Source organism: Thunnus maccoyii, chromosome 9 (assembly GCF_910596095.1).
Source record: "Thunnus maccoyii chromosome 9, fThuMac1.1, whole genome shotgun sequence".
Classification (NCBI taxonomy): domain Eukaryota; kingdom Metazoa; phylum Chordata; class Actinopteri; order Scombriformes; family Scombridae; genus Thunnus; species Thunnus maccoyii.
In genome coordinates, this window is record NC_056541.1 from 26,102,562 (window position 1) to 26,118,316 (window position 15,755).

General features: G+C 39.9%; 1 protein-coding gene across 1 annotated transcript; it reads left to right on the forward strand.

The window, feature by feature from the left end:
- The first annotated feature begins 4,478 nt into the window (after positions 1-4,478).
- On the forward strand, positions 4,479-15,659 carry adamts13 (ADAM metallopeptidase with thrombospondin type 1 motif, 13). The gene is made up of 29 exons (XM_042422314.1): positions 4,479-4,933; positions 5,196-5,262; positions 5,389-5,522; positions 5,850-5,933; positions 6,092-6,216; positions 6,315-6,461; positions 7,003-7,137; positions 7,746-7,896; positions 8,001-8,105; positions 8,211-8,365; positions 8,483-8,546; positions 8,845-8,971; positions 9,063-9,211; positions 9,312-9,432; positions 9,588-9,668; positions 9,755-9,936; positions 10,102-10,255; positions 10,363-10,492; positions 10,569-10,748; positions 10,908-11,106; positions 11,177-11,282; positions 11,367-11,496; positions 11,800-11,979; positions 12,055-12,259; positions 13,533-13,854; positions 13,951-14,094; positions 14,186-14,365; positions 15,007-15,182; positions 15,294-15,659. The coding sequence occupies exons 1-29, from the start codon at positions 4,820-4,822 to the stop codon at positions 15,447-15,449; spliced, it is 4,203 nt and encodes a 1,400-aa protein (XP_042278248.1). The 5' UTR covers positions 4,479-4,819; the 3' UTR covers positions 15,450-15,659.
- Positions 15,660-15,755: the final 96 nt, after the last annotated feature.

Here is a 15,755-nt window from a genome sequence, read left to right on the forward strand (position 1 = left end):
CTATGAAAGAGAAAAGAGTGATAGAGAGCAACTACGCATACACAATTATCTTGGCCGTCCGACAAAAAAGGTCCCTACCAAGGTTAAAACCAAACCTATGCCCTTGAAGGTCTTATAAATAGCTGCTTTTTGTTTGTTATATTATGAGTGGGCATTCTTTGTAATAAGGCAATCACTGTACCACTGTGTGTAATTAATTTTATGATGCATTTGAAGCCTTGTTTTACAGGCTCATTATACAGCAATATTTTTATGGATATTAATGGCTTCATGTCAAAACTCCAGTAATTAATCGCTAGATTATTGTAGGGCATTGAGTATGTCCACTTAATGTGTTTTATCTCTAATGATTGGGGTAGTTAGCAATTTACTGTTATTTTTTATGACATGTTATTAAAATTCAAAGCAATTTAGCAATACACTTTTCATAAGTTATGTGGACTCAGATGAGACCAATTTTCCAAAACTGACCAAAACTGATGCAGCAGAGGCCAATATAGTGTATCTTGACTTTTAGTCCTTGGTAAGGGTCAAGCTCCAAAAATCCATCCTAGCATTCCCATGATGCAACAGTAGCATGTTTTGTTACACCCTGTCTGTTAAATGTCTTTCAACACACAGGGTGTAACACAGTTTGTGAAACAGACTTGATGTTAAAAAAAATGAAGTCTCCAGCCCAGTTTTGAGATTTTGGCAGAATTTTAAAAAGCTCCCTGAAGAGCCACAGAAGAGACACCACAGTCTTCATGACAATTAGACTGATATTCTCTGGAAAACTGAAGAGTGCCTTTCAGTAATTTTCTGTTATTTCAAAGTTTTGCTTTGAAATATTGCTGTAATAGTTATTTACGCATAGGCTATATCATTTTACAATGCATTTGCGACAATACAGAATTTGTTGAACGTCTTGTAAGTCCTAGAAAATAAGTCTAAAAGGTTCAAAGTAGGATGTCAAATGGAGAGAGTATAGCAGGAAAATTCAGGTTGAGTCCATCCAAACATCCAAACATAGCCCACTATAATTACTGATCTGGAGAGCACAGGGTCAAGTGAGAAACAGTGCAACATGGCAATGCAGAAAAGTGATTTCAGATATACAACTTGCTAGAGGAGAAGGGAGGTAAGGAGCTGAATGGTTTAAAGCAAATGATTAATGTTCTTCAATCTTCACATGTATTGATTGCTTATTAGGCTACAAGCAGGAGGCAAGGACGAGTCATTTTCCCACGAGTCTCAATTTATCACATTTGTTACTCATGCTCGTTACTCATGTTGCTCGTGGTCGGTTGCAAACTTTGCAGTAAGACCTTTTCATGTGCAGCTTATTAAAATTCTGGTCCTTTCAGCAGCCTGCCAACAGATGTTCAGTCATAGGATTTGTTCATTAACAACCGCCACATCATCAATCTATAGCCCAATAGGAGTTTTCTGCCCATTCATGAGAGGGTTGGATCTAAATGTAGGCTGTGACTTGGCCAGTTTAGTATTCAGTGCCCTTCCCCGCAGTCCCTTATTGCAGTCAGCTGCAGTTACAGTAGTCTCATAGGAATAGGGGCAACAAGGCTGAGCACAGGAGAAACAGGCCATGTTAAAATGGGCTAAATTAATGCAAGATTTACTAATCTTTTCATGCTGTAGATCTGAGAGCAGGTGGAGCTTGAGTAAAAGCTTGATTCTATTTAGAAACAGAAGTTAAGTTCGACTCTGGCTGTGTGAATTGATTACTCGTGTTATTTGCGGAACACAGTTTACCACAAACCACTTAGTCCAATATAGAGCTTGACTACATAAATTCTTACTTAACTTTAGACATTAACCTTTCACTACACACAAATTTGGGTGTTTTGAATAGCAAGGGCATCAATTAAGGCATTTTTCTAAGTATGATTGACTTTTATTTTAGTGTGTTTTAAATAATAATCACCTTAGGACATAGTTTATATTCTTTTTTTAGCTGTGTCACTGATGAAAGAAAGAAAATGCAACACATTTTAGGTCAACTCATTCTTATAGATCACAAAACAGTGTTTCTAGAAACAGAGACATCAAGAATGAAACATTTCATGGTTGCTACTAACTCCCATTTGTTTTATGCTTAGCATCTAAAAGTCTTTTAAATTAGAAAGTGTGGACTTTCATTTGCAGACTAATGCAGAGCATCATCATTGACACAATCATCTCTCTCCTTCCCATCAAAATGCACATTACAAAAGCACTTCCCTTGAAAACGATTATGTGTAATTACTTACACAGATATTTGTACATTTATCAGAAACCACACACCATGATCATTAAGTCATCATCAGTGCAGGGGCATCATTAAATGCCCCTGCAGCGTCTTTGCATCACTGTGATATGCTGACATATGCTAAAACAGCTGGAAGAAAACCACTGCCTGGAAAATGTGTGTGTATTTTGTTGTGCCACTGAGTGTCAGCTACCACAGTATTGCACTACAGGCTGGAAAGTCATCATCTCAGGGCTGACAATATACCATCAACACAGTATTTGTCTTAATTAGCAGAAAAAAACCCACAAGAAAGTCCATCACCAGGAGGAAATATTGTTGAGTTTCTTAGGATACAACTTGCAGAGAGAGTCACTCATATATAAACAAAGCACATAATGATTTAGAGAAACATCCATATATTTGAAAAACTGATGTTACGAGGCCATTTAGTGGTGATATTTTTATGTATGGCTGTAACTTTGATTCAACATCTGATCCATCACAATGACAGTTTTATAAATAGTCACATACCTAACTTCGAACAAAAAGCTTCCATGAGTCAGACATGGAAAGTGTGCTGGATTTAAGCAATGTCCTCTGGTTATAATAAGTGATTACTGCCAAGATTAAAAATAGCACGGTCAAGCCAATAAGAGATTTGGTTATTTTACTGGTTGTGACTCAGCCTGACACATCTGTGCCTAGTAAGCAAGATTTCCATGCCACCTATTGAAATGAATATCCTCGTAAATAAAAATTCATAAAAATTATCCAAGCATCAACGCTTATCATCCATACAGTTAAAGATAAAGAGTTCAGATGATGGGCTGTCATAAACAAGAAGGTGAACATTTATAGTTTTTGCACACATGAATCTTTTAACAACAGTGTGACAGATGGAGAGAGCTACAAAGAGCAGCAGATGAACAAGATACAAGCCAGAGCCACTCTACATATATGCATCTCAAAATGAAACACTGAGAGGTTGGTCTTCACAATACAAAATCTAGTTAGCCACATGTCTATCTAAGATGGTAACAAGTAACATATTATTTGGCATATTTGAAATGATATTCCTAATAGATTTTCACATTTATATGAGAAGCAATTCCCAAAATCATTGCAGGGACAACAAAACTTCTTTCCATCTAACAGAGCAACAAAGATAATCAGTTTTCTGTGATGAACTTAATTCCATAAAGAACTTCCTCCTTCTTGCAACCAAACATTTTCCCGAGGCATCATCTGTTGTGCCCACTCGAATATCCCATATGGCTAGATATATATAATTTAAGACATCATAAATATACAATGCCTAACCTCCTCTGAACAGACATGGGTATGAGGATCCAACAGTGCTTATCACAGTCTGTTGTGCTCAGTAAATCCAGCAGGGCAGTGAGGTTTTAGTGGAGCAGCGATGCTGGTGGAATGCCTGTGACACCCAGCTGTTAATTCAGACTGACAACAGACAGATATCTGGCAGACTAATAGCAGATGGGGCTTGAATCCTAGCTTTATGGAGATAAACTATACCCCCTCAGGAAGGAAGGGAATGAACAGGAGGAGAGGAAATCACTTTTTCCCAGTATGGTGAAACAACATTTTATCTGAAAGGTTTAAAAAAAAAAAAATCTGCCTGTTGCTGGGTGCTGATATGATATATCATTATCATACTGAGGTTTGATTGGGAACAGGGGGGAAATGTTGCCTATTAAGCAATAAAACTAGACTAACAGAGCCAGCCAGCATTGTTGTAGAAGTAGGACACAATCTGTAGAGCCCAGTTTTACTCTATTTGTATCATCAAATGCACAGAAAGTAGAAAAGCTTGGATAAATCATAAGACAATGTTTAAAATCACTACTAAAAATTGGATCGGGGGGGTCCCTAGGAAGAAAAAGAAAACTTTTCAGTTCACACTTTAATTTTGTTATTGTTAGCCCCATTTCCACTGTGTATCCCCTGCACTACATACAACTGTAAGAAACTTAGCATTAGATGAAGTTTTATGTCTGTGTGGACACAAGGGATGTGATTTTGTTACACTCTTGTGAAAGGTGTGTGCTGATTATTTCTCCAGTGTCTTTATGTAAGTCCATCTACAGGATCGTGTCTGCCCTCTAATGGTTACAAAAGGCAACAACACACTAGTTTTTTTTATGATAATAAGGATTAATTCATCAGTGATTGCAGCTGTGAAAGGACTAAATATAAATATGGGATCCAAAAGGTGGATTTTGGTTACTAATTCAAGCATGCAGCTGCAATCACTGATTCTCTCTCATCATCAAAGTATTTCAAATACAAAAAGTCTTTTAATAGTTTGCTCAGTGATGAAAGGCAAGAAATTACACAAACTAGTCATAGTACACACAAACACACACACACGAAAAAGTCAACCAATGAGAGCTGGCCTCTTGGTCCCACAGCAAATGACGTGTATCACTCATCAACTTTGTCCCTACTGTTTACCTAAACACATGTTACTCTTACCCTCTCGGCTGGGTCCCGTCCTGCTGAGTAGGAGTATCATATATTGTCCTAGTGCTAAAGCAGATCAGGTAGACGCACAGGAAGAGGGGAAACATGGGTTTTATGACTCTCTTCTGTCTGCTGCTGCTGCGGCCTGGCTTCGCCGCTCTAATGAGATCTCCATTGGACGAAGTAGGAGGAAAGCTGCGGGTGAACAGGAGCACTGCGGTTAGTGATTTCACTGCTCGGGACTTCTGCAAAGTACATTGAACTCTCCAGCTCTAAACTGTTTATCATCTTGTGAAAACACACTAACCTGCAGAGAGTCATAACCATGTTTTACTGGATTTACATGATGACTACTAAAAAACAAAAGCCTTAAAATATGTTTGTATTTTCATCCAGTGTTTGGGCCACATAAATTTAGTTACAAGTCCAACACAGTTGTTTATAAAGGACCTAAAAATGGTGTAATTGTGTCATTCCACAGCTTTTTCATCACTCTTACAGTCAAATGGACATAGTTTCTTATCCGGGTTCTTCTCCTGATGCCTCAGGTATGAGTGTCTATGGCTGAGCTGTAAAAATAGTTGAGGTACATTTTTAACTACAAAACAATATATACATAAGCAGCTGCTCTGCTCTCTGCTCTGCTCTGTACTGTGTCTTCTCTTTGTTCACAGAGAGTGGTCGGCAGCGTCGGTCAGCTCTGTTACCTGATATCACCCATCTGGAAATGCTGGTGGTGGTAGGACCTGATGTCCAGCAGGTCCACAAGCAGGACACAGAACGATACATCCTCACCAACCTCAACATTGTAAGTGTGAGCACAGACATTACAGTAAATAGTCAATGATGGTTTTCTGGATTGATTGCCATGAGTGTGTATGAAAACCTCAAACATACTGGGTAGTAAATTGAAGTATAGATAGAAACTATTAACAGCATTGTAAGGCTGCAATGAGGAGTAATCAATAAATAATGAGGGCAAGTAAAAAGCAACACAAGTGAGAGGGCAAAATCTGATGTATGTTGAAATGTTTACATAACCAGCCATAGAGAGTGCGCTGTCATACTATAGCCCTCTTACACACTGAACATCCTGAAATGTATTAATCTTACTTGTATTCCAATTTCCACCCAGGCCTCAGAGCTGTTGAGAGACATGACGCTGGGCGCCAACATGAGGGTGCACCTGGTCCGCATGATCATCCTGTCAGAGCCAGAGGTCAGCAGCTCCTTGTTACAGTGAATGTTCAGTTGACAAGAACCTGATTGTGTGGGATTTAAGCTTACTCTTCAAATGGATGAGATAAAAATGGTGGATAGAAGATTAGAGAGGAGTCCATTTGGATTTATTTGCAGCCCCTGTGTTCCCTTTTCTAGCCAGAGATCCAAATGTCTACCAACATCACCTCTTCTCTTAGAAGTGTGTGCGACTGGGGCAGAAGGATAAACCCCTCTAACGATACAGACCCACTACATGCTGATCTTCTTTTGTACATTACAAGGTTTGCTGCATGTAGCTTCTGTACTATAATTACATCTTTCAAATTTTACGGATAAGCAAAAAGTGTTTTATAATAAATGTGTCTTCCATCACACACAGGTATGACCTGGTGTTGCCTAATGGGAACAAGCAGGTCAGAGGAGTAGCACAGCTGGGTGGGGCTTGCTCCAGTGAATGGAGCTGTGTGATCACAGAGGACACAGGGTTTGACCTGGGGATCACTATCGCTCATGAAATTGGCCACAGGTAAAGTAAAGTCAAACAAGTGTGACCACAGAAACACCTATATCTGTTTTACGCTTTACAGTATGGGAAAATATAAACATTATTTATTTGTTTTTGCCTTCTGCTCAGGACATTAATAAGAAATGCATAAGATTGCATGACATTTTTCAGTTAGATATAGTATACTGAATTACTATAGTAGTATATTGAGTCTTTAGAGTTGCAATACTAAACCCTAATTGACAGAAAACACCAGGTCTTCAAATTTAAATGGGCAAGTGAGTGGAAATTCTGTAATCTGCAAATGTATTTATTATTTAGTCATTTATTCATCAATTAGAGAAAGAACAAGTATAGTGCATACTCTAAAACAGACTGCAAAACAAGATAAAGATTGAGAAATAAGAAATAGCAAACCTTCATAATCCTAAATATCACCAATCAAGCAAAAATCACTGCATAAAATCTCGATTATGAATGCTTTATATGTGTCTGAATAGAAGAAACTTTAAATGTTTATAATAAGTGAGGTTCAACTTATTTTTTACTTAATTTTACCCAGTTTTGGAATAAACCATGACGGAGTGGGAAACACCTGCAGCAGGAGTGGGTTCATGATGGCCTCTGATGGGGGCTACAACAGTGTGGATCTGACCTGGTCGCCGTGCAGCAGACAACAGCTGCTCACATTCTTCAGGTGGGCCAACCTGTTCAGAGCAGCTGGGCTTGAAAATGTCTCTCATTCATCATGCAGATCGGGCACTGTTGAAAGGGCATTTCATCTATAAGTCATATCTTAATGTTTTCCTCTTAGGGTGATGGAACTGATTCCTGTTTTACATGAGAATGAGAGAATGTCCAATGTAATATTTGGTTTTGGATTTGAAATTCTTTAAAACTGCATTACATGTTAAAATACACATTGGACTGGACTATTTTCCTTTTTTCTCCCTGAGCTGCTGTTGACACAAAGGCTCAGTGTCTTCAGTATGACATCACTTACCTCACTGGTTAACTTGCATCACTGGCTAATTTAGTCACTCTCAAACTCCAACACCGTCTATACTTTTCAAAGCTTATGAGAAACAAAGAAATGCATTATATTATGTGGTGCACCAGTTGAATATAGTATTTCTTGCTGTTACTTTTGAGACAAAGAATTGTCCTTTTATTTGTGCATCATCTGTAATAACCATCAAAGAATCATTCTGTAAATCTATCAGTGTGTAATATTATAGGTATAATGTTATGTGTTTAATGTCTGTGGAATTGGGAATGAGATATTACATGCACTTGTGTTCCCAGTGAAGGGAAAGCTGAATGTGTTAAAGACCTTCCTGCCCTGGGAGGCACCCTACAGGACTGGAAGCCTGGTCTGTACTATGGAGTTGATGACCAGTGTCGAATAGCTTTTGGAAGCACTGCAAGAGCCTGCTCTTTCACCAATCCGGACTTGGTAAATCACCTGTTATTACAGCTTGATACCACAAGGTGGCAATACATACAGCATGTTATTACATCTGTAGTCATGTTTAAAACATTTGTTTCCTTCTCCATCAGCCGGCTTGTCGTGTTCTGTCCTGTCACATTAACCCTAATGATGACAGCTCCTGCAAACGCCTCCTGGTTCCACTGCTGGATGGGACAGAGTGTGCACCAAATCAAGTACTGCTCTATGACTATTGAGCAATTTTGGTGCAATCATTGACATTGTCATTATTTACTAGGCCCAAGCATGTTTCTCACAAGGTGCAATCCCCTCTTTTGCAGTGGTGTTTAAAAGGGCGCTGTGTGTCCCCAGACGAGCTCAGCTCCTCTGCGGTGGTGGTGCATGGCTCGTGGTCAAGCTGGTCTGAATTCTCCCCCTGCTCACGGACATGTGGTGGGGGAGTCACTCACCGCACACGCCAATGCACCAACCCAAGGTAACAGATGTCATGCAAACATCCGTCATAGTCAGACACAATGCTGAAGATGATGCATGATGACACAATATGCTTAAAGTTTTACCACAAAACTATTTGTCATGTCTAATTTTTCAGACCTGCTTTTGGAGGGAATGATTGCGAGGGTCCGGATATTGGGGCTGAACTTTGTCACCAACAAGTGAGTTCTCACTGGCTATGTTTACAGTGAGCCTCCATACAGTAGGTCAATACTATTTACTCAGTGGCTGATTTTGTTCGTAGTTCCAAACGTGACGCTCCCATAAAAACCCTCAACACATATTAGCTTTGATCGGATGACTTGCAATATACAGAAAAGGAAGTTTAAAGTAAAACTATGATCAATTTTAGGTGAAGAGAAATACAAAACCCTGAAAGTCATAACAGCCGTTTGCGGCTGTGGGTGCAAACCTGTGAGTTTTTAAAAATCTGTGTTTTTACCATCTGTGTTGTTGTAGCCATGTGAGAACACCCAGTTGGATTTCATGTCAGAGCAGTGTTCTCAAACAGACCGCCACCCTCTCTACCTGATACCAAACACTGCCTCCTTCTACACCTGGATCCCTGCCATAGGCTTTGTACAAGGTGGGCCTACAGAAAAAACAAAACATTTTCCATCTGAAAACCTATATTTCTGAAAACATTCTTTCCTGTGAACTGCTCTTGTCATAACCAGGGGATGAGCAATGCAGGTATATGTGCCAGTCGGATGGAGAAAACTTCATAGTGAGCCGCGGCTCTCAGTTTGTGGATGGAACTCGTTGTGAGTCAGACAGCCCGCCTCCCTTTGGCTCTACAGCTGCTTGTCTCAGAGGGAAATGCCAGGTAGAGATGACTAAACTAGATGAAACACACACCAGAGAACAGATGAAATGTTACTGTTATATAGTTCATGTTTTAAAACAAACCGGTTGTCTCTGATCAGCTGTTTGGCTGCGATGGTGTGCTGCACTCTGGGAAAGTGAGGGATGTGTGTGGGGTGTGTGGCGGAGATGGATCATCCTGCAGTTTGACTTCTGACTCCTACACTGGTGGTCAGGCCAAAGGTAGTAAACAACAGCATATTTTTATTGTACACATTCAATGGCGGAAAATTCATTCACTTTTATCAAGCAAAAATATGGACACTTCACTATTTTTAATACATGTACATGTACTGTCCTCTATTCATTCTGTGATAACTCCATGCTTTCTGTTTCAGAGTACACCACCTTTCTCACTCTGCCAGTGAATGCCACACAGGTTCATATTGTGAACAGGGCACCTCTGTTCACTCATATGGGTGAGTGGCATCACTTCAGGTTTAGGTTTTACAACAGAATTAACAGGGCCAAAACTCTGAATTGTTTTTGCCATTTGCGTCCACAGCTGTAACAACTGGGGATCGGTACATTGTGTCTGGAATGGAAAGCATGGCACTCAATATGACCCACCCATCCCTACTGGATGATAACCGGCTAGAGTACCACCTGCACCTGACCCCTGACCTTTTGCCTGAGATGGAGGAGTTGCTGCTGCCTGGACCGGTGCAACAGGAGATAAATATACAGGTCAGGAATTTTGAATAGAAAAAATACAAATTGTACAAATATAATAAAATAAATAATATAATAAAAATATTTCACATATAACTTTTGAGAAAAAATAGTCAGAAATTTAATGTGGAAGACTTTATGTGCAATATCTGACATTTAGAACTAGTTTTCTCTTGCCAGGTTTATCGCAAATATGGAAAAGAATATGGAGAGAAAACAAATCCAAACATTAGCTACCAGTTCCATGTTCCTACCAGAAATTACATGAAAGACATCACACCTAAAGGCAAATGGGTTGTCTTCACAACACCCTGCTCTGTCTCATGTGGATCGGGTATGTAATTGTTATTCACATCAAGTCATACAGAAAAGCACAAAAAAGAAAGAAGCGGTGTTCCTAAACCGAGCTGTGGTTTCTGCTCATATTACCTTTTCTTACAGGTGTACAGAAGCACATATATGTCTGTGTAGACAGAGACACCAATGACCATTTGGAGGAACATAATTGTGATGCATCTCCTCCAGCCGTACCACTTCAAATAACCTGTCAGCTCCCACCCTGTCCACCTAGGTTAGGTTCTGTAGCACTGACATACACATACACCTCTGCACAAAGGGACATACAAAAATATTTTACTGTTTTACAGGTGGGAGACAGGCATGTTTGGCCCCTGTAGTGCCTCCTGTGGTGGAGGAGAGAGAGTGCGTCCTGTAGGATGTGTTCAGAAACAGGGAGCCGATGTTCTGAAGGTTCCAGATTCTGAATGCCCTCCTGATTCAGCTCCAAATGCTGTTGAAAAATGTAATCTTCAACTCTGTCCAGCCAGGTATAAAATCTAGTTTATTAATTAGTATTTATTGATCACCAAGACTGCATTTGTGAGGATCAAATAACCTCCTGTCCTGCTGCCTCAATTTCAACACTAACATTATTTGCATTTTGGAAAAAGGTTTTTATGTGAAAACCCACTTATGTTTGCTCACAGATGGCGTGTGTCAGAGCCAGGGGAATGTTCAGCAGTGTGCGGGCCAGGAGAGGCCAAACGCGTTGTGTCATGTGTCCGGTCAGAGGAGGGTCAGGATGTTGAAGTGGATCAAGGCTTCTGTTCAAATCAAATAAAACCACCCGATTCTGTGCGCTGTGTGGTAGACGTTTGTCCAATTGGATGGGAGTCGAAGGGAGAGGTAAAGTGGAAAAAGACTAAAATCTCACTCTTATTTCAAAATGTGATGTCTAAACATTGTTTTTCTTCAGCAGGACCAGCCTGGTCCAAAGTCTGGTTTGTTGCCACGCTCTAGACAAGCTCCCGTGTATGTCTGGAGTCCCGTTATCAGCCAGTGCTCAAAGACCTGTGGCAATGGTAAGTGAAGACATACACCCACCTTCAGTCAGAAACAGCATGTCTTCATCAGATAAGGTCACCCAAAGTCTGATGCTTGTTTAGGAACCCTGCAGGTGTGGTTTTCCTGTGTGGACCACCAGACCAGACTGGGGGTGCCTGACTTCCACTGTGATGCTTCTACCAAACCTCCCCCTCAGTCTGAGACCTGCAACACGTCTCCCTGCCCTCTCATGTGAGACACACCGTAAAAAATTAACATACAGTATTTGTGTATAATGTAATGCAGTAGATATGATATTTGCCTGTAGTCTACAATATATCCATTTTGAGAAAGAAGTTATGTTGTTGAATATAATAAGCATCTGAAAAATGACACACCGTAAAAAATTAACATACAGTATTTGTGTATAATGTAATGCAGTAGATATGATATTTGCCTGTAGTCTACAATATATCCATTTTGAGAAAGAAGTTATGTTGTTGAATATAATAAGCATCTGAAAAATGATGGCAGAATGATATTTTTGACAACCAGGTGGCGCTCTAAGCTAGGAGTCTGCAGTGTAACGTGTGGAGGAGGGGTTGCCAAGCGGGTGCTGTACTGCGCTGGAGAGACAGAAGAGGGGGAGGAGGAGGTGGTGGAGGATGCACAGTGCAGTGACTTTCCCAAACCCACAGCAGTAGTGTCATGTAACACCCACAGTTGCCCAGCAAGGTAACTCAAACAGAAAGACACATTTCAGTTTTTGCAAAGGCAAAAATCCTCTCACCATCACTGTCCTTTGTCCAGGTGGAAGGTTCTGAGGACATCGCCCTGCTCTGTGTCTTGTGACCTGGGTGTAGCTCAGAGGACTGTGTCTTGTGTCCAGTTCGTCCACAGCAAGGAGAGCGTGGTGCCAGAGGAAACCTGCCATGCAGCTGTCAAACCGGCCACCACAGTGCCTTGCCTGGTGCAGGTCTGCACCTTCAGATGGGAGGTGAAGCCGTGGATCCAGGTACATTTCACAAAATGGATTGGAATATGAAGAACTGATTAGATTAGTTAACAAACAGCAGAACACACGGACAAAGACAAATGAGTAGAAAATGTGGAATGAAAATACAAGCAAATATAAAATTGTTAAAACATTGCTGCATCATTACTAGTGATAGTACAAGTAATATTCTTTACATTTGTGTGGATTATTAGTGTTAATTACTAATTCAAGATCCCACTTTAAAGGCCATATCTGTGATTTTACACGTTTTAGCCCTTTTACTGTACTTCAGGTCATGTCTACTTTATATCACAGGCAATTATTTTGTAAACCATGCTACCATGTTTTAAAATTTTGAATGTACTTCTCTACCATGCCAGGTTGGTGTCCATTCATGTTTGTAAAGTATAAAAATTAATTTGCAGACTCTTCTTCTTTGAGTTATATAATCCGTCATAGCAAAGATCACGTTTGCAAAATTGTGTTCAAAGCTTTATTATTGTTGTGAGGTAATGTAGAGCAGACTTTTCAAATCAGATGCAAACAAATGTCGGAAAAATAACATTATATATATATATATATATATATATATATATATATATATATATATATATATATATATATATATGTGTGTGTGTGTGTTTATGTATAAAAGAAATGAATCAAGGAGCTAAAACTTGTAACATACTGGTCAGTCATTTAGGAGCAGTATCTTTCAAACCACATTACTACCAACTTCCTTCCTTGACCCCAGACATACACCTCTTTACTTAAAGATCACCGCAAGACTTGTTTTAAGATGGTTATAAAATACTTAACTTTGAATATGGTTTTTCCACATAAAAGTGTAATTACCACGTTAAAATCCTTAAAATTACATCAACTCCTATTCATTAACAATTCCAGAATCTATGAATATGCAAGTATCTCTCATTTCAAAAGTTTAACAGCTGGACACAAGATGTCTCCTACTTCACCAAAAAGTCAATTTCTCAGTGTATATGTACTGGAGGTTTCAAGTTTCCACATCAGATTTGTTCTAGTTGAATACTGGCCCATGATTGGCTCCAAACTACTTTTCTCCTTCAGCAGACTCATGTAAAAACAGTTTTAGTGTCAAACTCTGTACATACATCATTCTGCACAGAGAAGCTAAAACAGGCAAAAGAGATTTTTGAGTGGATGGGGACTTTAAATAATGTATTACTTGAACATTCAGTTATTTGACGTGTGTGTGAATACTGTTTACGCATATTGTCGCTGATATCACTGTTTTTTTCTTGCTCTCCAGTGCTCCGTACCCTGCGGATACGGGATCCAGTCCAGAGCTGTGTCCTGCATGGGCCCCTCTAAGCCTGAACCCCTCAGCCCTCTGCTTTGTATGCACATGCCTAAGCCCATCACCATCCAGGGTTGCTACATGGGCAGCTGCAGAGACATACCTTCTACCTCAGATGTCACCCCTGCTGTACGTACAGAGAGACCTCTCCCGTCTCCCACCCCGAGCCACAAAGATACACCACAGCACCGCGCAGGCCATATTACTCCAAGTCCAACAGAGACAATCACATATCCGCAGACCACAACAACAAACACTGTGACACCCAAACCCAGTTAGTAGGCACAAACATTCTGACTCTTTACCCATTCTCATTAAGAGCTGAAGGCAGCTACAGTATAATCATTACAGTGTGTATGCTCTTTATCAGGCGCATGTGGAAGGCTACTCCTGGAACAATCAGGCACAGTGGACTTGAAAGACGTAACTGGCCGCTGCACAGTATCCATAGGTCGACCCCTGGATGAGGTCATTCACATCAAAGTAGAGTCCAGCTCCTTGAACTGCAGAAAGAGTGAGCATTATCCAATATGTAAAGGATTTCCTGTTCCATGAGTATTAAAGCAAAATGAATGCCTGCAACAGTGTGAATGTGTTCCCTACAGAGGAGTATGTGGCATTTTATGACCGACTGGCATTAGTGAGAAGGTGCGAGCAGGTAGCAGGTAGTGAGTTGACCACCAGAACCAACGTCCTGCTCGTGCGTCAGCATCTGCTCACACCCGGAGACGGGGTTGTACTCACCTACAACTCTCAAAAAAACACGAAGAAGACTCATCATCAGGGTAAGACATCTGATGGTGTATATCCAAAATGTATTCCATAATATCTCAAGATAGGATGGTGACTAATGATAATAAAATAATAAAATAATCACTTGCTATTTAAAATGAGTGCAACTATAAGGGAATTGTGCCCAATGTCAGAGCATATTACAACATAAAGACTGAAGTTTGAATCTAGGGAGGATGTACACAATATTGTGAATACTTGCACAGTATAATGCGATCCAATACAAACACATACAACAATTACATTGGAGGCAAAAATAATGTGAAGCATAAAAGGTTCTTATTTTGTGGAGATTGCCACTGATTCTGCTCAATTGTATGTTTTTTTTTTTTGGTTGTACAGTTGTGTTGGATTTTGTTGTATTGTGCTGTTATTTTGTTTCCCTTCATTTCCCTTATGAATTTGCAGGGGACAATAGTTTATCTACACCTTACACTAAAATGCAAACCAACAAACTAAAGCCTAAAAACTTACTAGAGTTGACTCCACAGCTGACACAAACTCAACAGTTTCAGTATCACAACTGTAGTATCCGTTTCTGGACTATCAAATTGGATTGCATTTGACTGTACAGGTGTTCATGATATTGTGTCTACCTCTGTATTTACCAAGACTTTATGTCTTTGCCCCACAGATTGTGACATACAGCTGTTTTCTCCCAGCGGTGAATTCGAGAATCCGACAACATCCAGCACAAACCACACCTGTCGAGTCCTCATCAACGCCCCGCCTTCAGTGAAGATCAGAATCCAAGCACTACACATAGGATTAGTATTCAACACCACCAACTTCCAGTCTACATACATTATGGTGCCAACAAGCTTTTTTAGCATATGCTGTTGTTCCAATAATCTTGTGGGATGAAAAAAAGGTGCAAGTGTATTAATTACTGCAACATCTTGTCTTGTGTGTCTTGTTCAGATCCGGGACATAGATGTCTTGAAGACCAACGTGTTTAAAGGCCAGCAGCTGTTTCAGTGGCACTCCTCTGGAAATATGGCGGAGATTGAATTTCATGGAGATTACCTATATTCCAAAGGGAGCTTCAGAGCTGAATATTCCTTTATACGTCCTTGATGCTAAATATGAACAATGTCGAGGTGGTTTGGATGCAAACTTTTGAAGTTTCTTTACCTGAAACATACTTGAGTTTTTTAACATAAAATAAATACCATGAAGCCATTCGCTTCTATTCTGTTGAATAGAAAAGTAGAAAAAGAGACTTCGTTTTCATACCTGTATGTACTAATTATGTTGACCCGAAATAAATGATAAACAAATTAAAGCACTCTTAACTCAATCTTTAAGTCAAGAATGACATTATCATTCTGAAAACTGCACAATGACCTGCAAGGGTATAAACAAACAAACAAACAAAACATA

Bases quoted from the DNA above. Each gene is read 5' to 3' on its own strand.
- adamts13 (XM_042422314.1), top strand. From the start codon at position 4,820: ATGGGTTTTATGACTCTCTTCTGTCTGCTGCTGCTGCGGCCTGGCTTC. The intron at 6,217-6,314 runs GTTTGCTGCATG...CATCACACACAG, and splicing joins CTTCTTTTGTACATTACAAG to GTATGACCTGGTGTTGCCTA. The intron at 15,183-15,293 runs GTGCCAACAAGC...TGTCTTGTTCAG, and splicing joins TCCAGTCTACATACATTATG to ATCCGGGACATAGATGTCTT.